Source organism: Pectinophora gossypiella, chromosome 10, assembly GCF_024362695.1.
Source record: "Pectinophora gossypiella chromosome 10, ilPecGoss1.1, whole genome shotgun sequence".
NCBI classification, from domain to species: domain Eukaryota; kingdom Metazoa; phylum Arthropoda; class Insecta; order Lepidoptera; family Gelechiidae; genus Pectinophora; species Pectinophora gossypiella.
The window spans coordinates 1,351,285-1,362,166 of NC_065413.1; the positions used below are offsets into that span (position 1 = coordinate 1,351,285).

Sequence of the window (10,882 nt, forward strand, 5' to 3'; positions counted from 1 at the left end):
CTCTGTTTCTATACATGAAATCTCCATAGTGCCCTCTATCGAAAGTCCAGTAATATCTTTGCGTTCTTTATATTTTAAACTATTTCTGATAAAAATAAGGGAGCCACCGCGTATTTTGATCTTTCGACAGAAAGCGCTAGCGAAATGATAATTTTTAAAACCGAATAACAATTCATAATCCTTCAACCAGTGCTCAGTAATACATAAAATGTCAATAAAAAATGTCTCTAAAAATAATTCTACGTCTAATTCTTTGCCAGAGAAGCCTTGAATATTTTGGTGAACTAGTTTTAATATTCCAAGCTTCTCTTTTGTCTTATTGTCTAGTTTAAAGATGAAGTACCATTCGTGGTACATGGCTGACTACCGTCAATAAAAGATTTTGTACTGTAGAAGACAGTACAGTCAATAAGTTTACTGCCTGGTCTGGCAGATGTCTCTTTAATATAAAAAAATAGTACCGAACATATAATTTTTTTAAAGTACTTAGATAGATATATTCTATCTGTCGTTATTATACAATTTTGAATAAACTTATTCAAATCTAAATAAATAATATTACTATGATGACAGGTTCTGTTGTAAAGGTGTTGGTTGAGAGAAAATATATAATTATTTTCCTCACTAGCTAATGAATTTGAATATGGAAATGAACAAATAATTAAGTTTCCACACTCAACAGTCATTAGTGACCTATGATACCTAGTCAATTGCTGTTTTGTGAGCCCTGTACTATTGCCTACTAAAAGAATAACGGTAGTGTTTGCATCATATTTACACTGGAATAATTTTGTGATGATTTGCGAATATGACGCGCCAGGCATGCACACATTAACAATGTCATGATCAAAGGAGTTTTTTAGAAGTAGTCCTAAACCTATGCCTATATCGTCCGAGAACACAACAGTCTTTTTCGTTAGACGTGGGACACAGTCTTTCTGGGGCGCGACGATGTTTGGCAATGCGGTCGCGACCTTTTCGGGCCCTCGCAGCGCCCCACCTGGCGGCGCAGCGGGCGCGGGTGCCGCGGGCGGCGGCGCTGTCGCTGACGCCCTGCGCCTCGGGGCTCCGCGAGCTCCGACCCTCCGCGGCTCGGCTCCCGGCGGCACATCACCGGCCGGCGCGACACTCGGCAGCGCGGCACACAGCGGCTCGTTGTTGGGCGGTGCGGTGTCGCACATCACTGCGGCCAGCGGCGCACCGGCGGGGAGCACGGCACTGCGTTTCGCAGCTCTGCGTGACGCTGCCCTACGCGGCGTGGCCCCCGCCGGCGCAGCACTAGGCGACGCGACACTGGGCGGCGCGGCTCTGCGTGTCGCAACCCTACGCGATGCAGCCCTGGCCGGCGCAGCAATAGGCGACGCGGCACTGGGCGGCGGGGCTCTGCGTGTCGCAGCCCTACGCGATGCAGCCCTGGCCGGCGCAGCAATAGGCGACGCGGCGATGGGCGGCGCGGCTCTGCGTGTCGCAACCCTGCGTGATTTGGCCCTGGCCGGCGCAGCACTAGGCGCCGCGGCACTGGGCGGCGCGGCGCCGCGTCTCACAGCCCTATGGGGCGTGGTATCTCGCGGCGCGGTCTCGCGGCGCGTGGTACACGCGGCGCTGGTAGACGGCGAGGCTCCAGAATCTGCGACCAGCCCCCCGCGCTGCAAATCCTCGCTAGACTCGCTGCGTGTTTTGGCGCGGAGTGTTTCCAGCTCCAGGTTTCGGTCGTGCACCAGTGACTCAAGCCGTTCCGTGTTAATTACCAGGGACTCTGTTGCCTTGATGTGTTCACCAATTTCCTTCTGTGCATTGTCATATAGTTGCTGTATTCGGGCTAACTGGCGTTGGAGCTCACAATTTTCTTGCCGTAATTTATATTTTTCTTCATAACCTTCATCATCATCACTATATTTATCGCTCATTGAAGTGAGATCTATGGTCATGGACTCATTATTTTGGCAATTTTCTTCACGGACTAACTCATTGTATAATGCCAAAGTTTGTTGTGACTCGTTGATAGAATGTTGGTCCTCATGAGCTTTTATTGTATTATAGGCTACAGCAACCTGTTGCTCTAGTTCTCTGATACGATTTAGAGCAGCCTCATGGTTGTTTCGACATTCATCCTGTGAGTTGATCACGGATTGTAAGTGGTCCCGCTGCTCCAGTAAGTCCTTATATCGACCATCTAACTCAGTGAGCTCGTTCTTTAAAAACAGTATTCTATTATTTATATTTATTACTTCTGCCTCACTCTCTTCATGTTCTTCTAGAAGCTTCTTGCATTCCTCTTGAGACGCCTGTAGTTCAAGAAGGGCTTGCTTCAGTTTTTGTTCTAATTCCTTTTTGCTGCAGGGAGCCATACTAGACAGAATCTGAAATAATAAAGAAAAGGCAGCAGTAACTATTCCAAGAAAAATAGAAAATACCTATAATATTTATTTTACTTAGTAAACAACAATAAGTTCCTACATAACGGAATGCTTTGTGTATGTCTGTATTATGTTATTTATGTCTAATTTGTGGAGTAAAAAGAAATGTTTTACACTGCTACAATATACAATATATTGCTAACAATATAATGTTATTGCAAGTGTGCAAATAAGCAGAAAAATTGTGTGTTTCCGTTGCTTTTGTCGTCAACTTTGTTTCTACTTAACGTCAAAAACAAAGCGAGACTACAACGGTGCCGGGTGTGAGGTTGGACTTTAATCTCTGGTGTGATCTGTGTACTATTATGTTATTATGTTATAGCAATAATATTTATCGCTAGCTAATATAATAATATAGAACAAAAGCAATACTCCCCAGGTTTTAGTCCGTATTTTCGAATTCGTAACGTCGGTGTCCGTTGGTCTCCGTACGACAATCAGCTGATTTGAATTTACACAATTATTTCCACTTCAAATACACAAATTTATATTTTACACACTTTGTATACTAAAATTAATACAAATACAAGTAAATTAATCGGCTAAAAACTATGATATTAATAAAAATAAGAAATTAAAACTAAGATACGCGTCTTGACATTTACGCGTCAGTGTTGCCAAGGATGTATGTATGTATTAACACGGTGTATTGAAGACGAAGCAGTCCCTTCCCACATATATTTCATTTCATTAGGTAAGTAGTTAGATTTCATTTCTAACTCCCGAATGTACATATTTGATCTGAAATACGCAAATTATCTAAATTGCTGATGAATTCAATTTATTTAAGCGAAAAGGTTAGATTCGATGCGGCAATTAATAACATCGCTCGGGGGAATCAAACGGTACGAATATTTGCCGTAGTCATCATCCATCGTTGTTCATTTATTGGCTTCACTTGTGTATAAATTTGCTCTGACTTATTCCTAAAGAAGTATCTGGACGCATAGATTTACTACTACCGTAGAATATCAGCGCTCAAAAAAATGGGACGCAAAGTTACTGTTAATGTAGCGACGATGACAGTACTTTACCTCATTGCGCGATTAGGCGCCGAACTGGCAACATGGGGAAGTTCGTGGTGAAAACTTGCAAAAATAAAAGCTCACAGCTAAAAAAGAACGATGGAACATCATATTTCTAATAAGTAATAACATTGTGCTTGTTATCATAGTATAAACATTTTAATTTTCGCAGTAAAAGTACAAAGCAGTTTAAAATACACCAAAACAAGTAACGATTTTATTGATTGTATATGTCGCTGTATATGAATGTATAGCTAAACAAACGCCAAGTTTTCGCCGCATTTTTGTATCAAGCGCTGTATCTACGGTAGTTGTAAATCAATGTCTACACGTCATAACTGTAAGACTCGCTAGCAAATCATCCTCTTTCCAAACAAAGGAAACCGGGGTATTTATTATGTAACTTTATGTAAGTCGCGAACCTCGACTCAGGGCGTAGTCTGAGAGAAAAAAATATTTGAAAGAATTAATCGACCCTAGTGGGTCGATAGCGATAAGCGCTGATTGAGGGAAATCGTCGACCAAGCGCGCGGGGTCGGTATCGGGGTTCTATCTAACAGTAGGTACATAATATATTATAATCTAGTTCGTAAGATAAGATAATATAGACATAATTACTTACTTTCTTAATCCTTGTCAACGTCGGCAAATCCCTAATATTATCAATAAGACAACTGGCAGCCTGACGGATGAAATATGATGAAGTAATTTTTTCTAAATGATATTTATTCAGAAAAAAGGTACAATTTTTTTACATAAACAGCATTACATTTTTAGTGTAAGTTTAAAATTTTTACTAAGTTTACGTTTTTCAGAGACAATATCTATGATTGTTACACTAGGCAAAGCCTGTATCGTAAGAATCATGTTCAATACGTTTATTAACAACAGTACATACTAAGTCTCCTTTCAGGACAAAAAATGGAGAACTACGGATAACATTAAAACTAAATTGAAATTAACAAAATATAATTAAAATAGGTAACAAAGGATAAAATACACTCTATAATACAAATAATGACACACATCAGATAAAAATCCAATAAATTAACCTGAGGAAAAAGAAAAAATAGACGATCGAGGAAAGCGATTGAATGATTAATGATAAATAGATTTCAATATTAATTCGTGCTTTCAGTCGATCCCTCAAATGATAAAATATGTTACTACTTCATTATCACAATAAGGTCCAAGTACACTACTTTAAAAAAACAGGCACGCGTTTGACCCCAATCTCACTTGATGGTAAGTGACGATGTAGCGCTTACAAATGTCTATTCACTCTAGCCTTGAAGACTCCCAGATTATAACGAGTTGGAAAAACAGACGACGGCAGACAGTTCCAATCCTTCATTGTTCGCATCAAAAAGGAAGAGGCGAAACTTTTCCTTATAATAGTCTGATAAACAGTCTAGATCTTATCCGGGACATTGTAGGGCTGCTAACGATAATTATTCAGCATAATTAAAACACATAATAACGGGTTCTTACCGCATTTAAATGGGGATATGAGACTCCCGATATTTCGACACTGTTGCAAGTGCCATGATCACGGGATGACTGATGAGATTGGAGTGGAGTAGGTAGATCCATAATTTTCTACGAGCAGACATATCTGTCTACCCTCTTTCTTTGCCGCTTGTAAATATCGGGAGTCTCATATCCCCATTTAAACGTGGTAAGAACCCGTTATTATGTGTTTTAATTATGATAATGGCCCCGATTCCTGCAAACACCGCCTAATTTTATTTTAAGTTATATCCGTCATTTTCATATCCGTCGAAAAGGAAAGGGACGGATGATTCACAGCTCTTAATTTTAGGAAGAATGAGTAAATGAATGTGTCGGGTTATTGACTGATCTAAAATTTTTAGACGGTTGGTTTAGATTTATGCTTAAAATTGACGTGTGTTCCATAAATTTTATGCTTGTCAATTACCCGTCCCTTTCCTTTTCGGCGGATAAGAAAATGACAGATATAACTTAAAATAAAATTAGATGGTATTTACAGGAATTAGCACCAATAACCGCGTAAACTTAAAACAATGTATAATTATTCAGCAGTTACGCAGTCAGACAGTTTGTCAGGATGCCCATAAATTAATTTACTTACTTGCTAAACATATTTTTACCATAATGCATTTAATGAGAGTTTTTCTTCTTAACGCACATCACAACGCACATTGTAAGGTGGATTACCAACCTCATCTACCCTGGTGTCAGGGTTATTGAGCCGCCAAAGGCCCCTGACGTGAATCATGTACGACTACCTACTTACATCAGTAAGTAGTAGGGACCAATAGGGTCAATAGGGTCTGTCAAATTGATGAGCTCTGTTATTGATATCTTAGCACCATATCTAGCTTACATTTTTAATATGAGTGTTGAAAATGGCACTTTTCCAAATTTAATGAAAATCAGTAAAGTTATACCTCTTTTTAAATCGGGCACAAAATCAGACCCCACGAATTATAGACCGGTTTCTATTCTACCAGTACTTAGTAAAATTTTCGAGAAAATTATTCTCGACCAACTGCTATGTCATTTTAATTTAAATAACTTACTCCACAGCCAGCAGTTTGGTTTTACTAAGGGTCGGTCTACAACAGACGCGAGTGTGACATTTGTTCGACACATTTTCGATGCTTGGGAGAAGTCGCAGAATGCCGTAGGAGTATTCTGTGACTTGTCTAAGGCGTTCGACTGCGTGGATCACGAGACCTTGCTTTTGAAATTGAGGCACTATGGACTAAATAATGGAGCTCTCAGTTTGTTAAATTCATATCTAGGTGGTAGGATACAAAAGGTACAAATCAATAGTACAACTTCTTCGGGCTCTCATGTTCAAATGGGAGTTCCTCAAGGATCCATTTTGGGTCCGTTTCTTTTTTTAGTGTACATAAATGATTTACCTTATGTAGTACAGAACCAAGCTGACATTGTGCTGTTCGCGGATGACACTTCTCTTATATTTAAAATCGACAGAAAGTTAGAGGAATTTGACGAAGCAAACAGCGCTGTGTCGCAGGTTCTAAGTTGGTTTACAGTAAATAACCTAGTTCTAAATGCTAAGAAAACGAAGTGTATTAAATTTGTTCTACCAAACGTAAAGAAAGTAAATAATAACATTAAAATTAACGATGAGAAACTAGATTTTGTTGAACACACAGTTTTCTTAGGAATTACTGTAGATTCAAAACTTCAATGGGGCCCACATATTGTATCACTAGCGGGCAAGCTAAGTTCAGCAGCATATGCCGTCAGAAGGATCCGACAACTCACAGATGTACCCACTGCTAGACTTGTCTACTTCAGCTACTTCCACAGCATAATGTCTTACGGTATTTTGCTGTGGGGTCGAGCCGCTGATGTAGAAACTATTTTCATCATTCAAAAAAGAGCAGTTCGCGCTATTTATAAGCTGCGTTGTCGGGACTCTTTGAGGGAGCTGTTTAAAGAAATAAATATACTGACGGTCGCAAGTCAATATATATATGAAAACATTATGTATGTACGTAAAAACTTATCTCTCCTTCCGAGAAACTGTGAAAGGCATACTTACAATACAAGAAATAAACATAAAATTGCTATTCAAAATTCTAGATTAAGTAAATTAAATTCATCTTTTTTGGGGTTATGTATACGTTTTTACAATAAAATACCAGATAATATTTTAAATTTGTCAGAAAATAAATTTAAAGCTCACGTGAAGCTTACTTTATGTAAAAAAGCTTATTATAAGATTAATGACTACCTAAATGATAAAAATGTCTGGTATTGAATGTGTTCCTCTAGTTATTAAATAACTTGTAATGTATATCCTCATTGGTTTTTAAAAGATGTGTTGCTGTTGCAGTTTCTTGTCATTTCTTCTCCTCAGCCATAACACCTTGCGAAATGACGTAAATTCAAAAATGTTACATTGACCTTCAACAAGTTTATCCATGATAATTACGTTGAATAAATGATTCTGATTTCTGATTTCTGATTTCTGATTTCTAATAGCTTAACGTGCCTTCCGAAACACGGTTCATCTTACAAACCTAACCAAACTAGGGATCACAATGTGATTTTTGTGATATGTCTCCATAGGGATTCAAACCCGGGGCCTCCGGATCGTAAGCCCGACGCTCAACTAGTGCACCACTGGGGCCGATTAATGAGAGTGGAAGAAGCGAAGGTATTGACGCAGAATCCTAGCAAGTTTCTCTGTCTACCCTAATAGGCTATACACGTGGTCTTATGTATGTATGTACTTTAAAAAAAATGCATTCCATCATTTCCACACAGTTGGCTCGACTATTAAAGACGGCGATTCGATACCTATCACGTTGGTCTAACAGAGAGCTGGGTGAAGCTTGGGTGCTTAGTGCATCTTGCGATAGATGTACCTGACCAGCCCAATTGGGAACACAGCGTGATTATGTTATGTCGTTCTTTATTCCCCCGTTGTTACTGTCATTTAGAATAATGGATTACCTACTAACTAATACATATTTAGAATGTTTTGTTTAGACACGATGACTTTAGACATAACATAATGAATGACCACTTGCTTATAATTGAATGTACTGTGTTACAGGCTGATCACCTGATTGTCCGAAAGTAAGACACGTCAAGCCGTTGGTCCCGGTTACTACTTACTGATGTAAGTAGTCGTTACAAGAGTCATGTCAGGGGCCTTTGGCGACTCAAAAGTAACTCTGACACCAGGGTTGATGAGGTTGGTAATCCGCCTCATAACCCACAAGATAGAAGAAGAACATTAAGCTTTATCCTAATTCGCCAATTGGGGTATAGTCGTGATGTTATGTGTGTGTATGTGTGCGTGTGTGCGTGTGTGTGTGTGTGTGTGTGTGTGTGTGTGTGTGTGTGTGTGTGTGTGTGTGTGTGTGTGTGTGTGTGTGCGTGTGTGTATGTGTGTGTGTGTGTGTGTGTTATACACCATCCATGATGTATTTTATTAGTATGTAATAAATAATCACGTCCCTTTATTATGAATCTGACGCAAACCGGAGCGGGAAGTAAACACTGAAGTCTGCATAACCCACTATATTATCTGAAAATGATTTTACACAGCACAGAATAAAATTAACACCTTAATATTCTCATGACTCGTGTCTGGGGCCTTTGGCGGCTCAGTAGTAACTCTGACACCAGAGTTCATGAGGTTGGTAATCCACCTCACAACCCGCACGATAGAAGACTGTAGGAGCAGGTCTAAAAATATCTTTACTTATTGTATAAACCTCACCCACCTGTTTTGGCATTATTATTGTTGGTCGTCCCCGAAGCCTGGCTGAACAGCGATGCCCCGGTGAGGCGCGCCCGACGCAGGATCCACCACATTTTCAATTAAATTCAATTAATTTTATTCAATCAATTGAACTTCAATTACTATCGCTACACGACTGCGATACTGAAGAGCACACACACAATGTTTACTTTACACTTTTTCGCAAAATTAAATTTAGAATTACAGTTGTAATTCTGAATTGCAGTTGATTCAATCGAAATTACAATTGGTTTTATTTATGAGATGAGTTTAAAGGTAATATTTACGTTTACGCTCGCGTAATCGGAGGGTAGAGGGAGAGGATATGTCCCTCCCTTGGTACTGCTGAAGCGGTACTGAGGCCGAGTGGGCGGCGCATGCGTCCTTCGAATCAGTGAACAGGTGAAAATTACAATTTAGACCCTTAAAAATAGGCCCAAGTTTGTAAAGGGAATTCGAAGTGAAGCGTAAAAGGTTAAGAATAATGTTTAAGTGTTCGACGCCCGATTGGTCAGCGGAAATCAAAGTGAAACTGCGTAGGTGGCTACGAAATTGGTGTGACAAAAATAACAAAACAACCGGAGTAGTATTTTTAGTAAGCTAATACAAATATTATATCATATTGAGTATTTGTTAATATATGTACGTATGGAGCACTTATTGTATTAACTTTAGCTTCATCATCACCAGCCCATTAACGTCCCCGCTGCTGGGGCACGGGCCTTCCCTATGGATGGATAGGGAGATCGGACCTTAAACCATCACGCGGGCCCAGTGCGGATTGATGGTTATTAACAACTGCTAATGCAGCCGGGACCAACGGCTCAACGTGCCTTCCGAAACACGGAGGAACTCGAGATGAAAACTTTTTTTTGTGGTCACCCATCCTATAACCGGCCTTTGCGAAAGTTGCTTAACTTCAACAATCGCAGACCGTTGCGCCGCCACCGAGCTCCTCACTTACTTTTAGCTATTTATTTCACGTTGCACCATCCCGCATCCAAGTTTGGTAAATGTTTGTTGCTTGGTAGTGGTTTCGTGCGGGTTGTGAGGTGGATTACCAACCTCATCAACCCTGGTGTCAGGGTTACTATTGAGCCGCCAAAGGCCCCTGACATGACTCATGTAACGACTACGTACTTACATCAGTAAGTAGTAATCGGGAACAGCGGCTTAACGTGCCTTCCGAAGCATGGAACCCATCTGACCTTGACTAGGCGAACATAGTTGCGCTGCTCAAAATAAAATCAGTACCTAAAAGAACTGTTATCGATACCTGTCAGCTATTGTAAAGGAACGTTATGTTATAACAGTTATTTTGTTAGTTATGGCCCGAGAACTAATCTAAATGTCACCGACAATCGAGATCGCTTTCTGTGAATGACTTTTCAATCATAAAAACTTGTCTACAACAAAACTATTACAGAATTTATAAAAACGATCAGGCTGATACTACTAAGTGTACAGTTATGAGCAATATAATGTACCCACTTTACGACTCTGTCGCACTAACATATTTGACATTTAGTGAGACTTACAGTTCAATTTGTCAATAAAGTTAATGTGACATGGTACCAAAGTGTACACATATTAATGCTCGTGACCGTTGGATGTAATTGAACACCTTATAACACGTGCGGCCTAATTCCGCCGATTAACTCATATTCAGTGCAATTATCCGTATCTTACGTACCGGACGTGCATTTATAACATTTTCACAACATTTAATAGTAAGTTTTCAGTGAACAATAAATCAGTTTACTATTGAGTGAAAAGTGTATCATTCGCCATCCCAGAACAGCAAACAACAACAACACACACACAACCCCAATAACCGTACTCACATAAACTCACGCCCGTAATCCATAATGGGGCGGGCAGAGATACGACTAACTACAATCTATCAGGATACTTATAACTACTTTGAAATTATAAAAATCGGATATGATGAACCGTATGGTCACAGATGACAATCCCTCACGTTCGAATCCTAATGTCATAGACCTTTACTTTAATTAAAACACATAATAAGGGGTCTTACCGCGTTTATACAACAAGGTATCTCGCTGGTATGCAAACCGTTTGACGTGTGCTGTCAACTTAATTCTGTCGGGTTATTGGCCAATGTAAAATTTTTAGACGGTTGTTTTAGATTTGTGCTTAAA

At 39.7% G+C, this 10,882-nt stretch overlaps 1 protein-coding gene across 1 annotated transcript in view; it reads right to left on the minus strand.

Moving 5' to 3' along the window:
• The window catches only part of LOC126370311 (uncharacterized), a 279,505-nt gene extending 270,471 nt beyond the window's left edge, over positions 1-9,034 (minus strand). The window contains exon 1 of the mRNA XM_050015161.1: positions 8,701-9,034. Coding sequence (XP_049871118.1) covers positions 8,701-8,791 — 91 coding nt within the window. The 5' untranslated portion in view covers positions 8,792-9,034. The remainder of the gene's footprint in view (positions 1-8,700) is intronic.
• Positions 9,035-10,882: the final 1,848 nt, after the last annotated feature.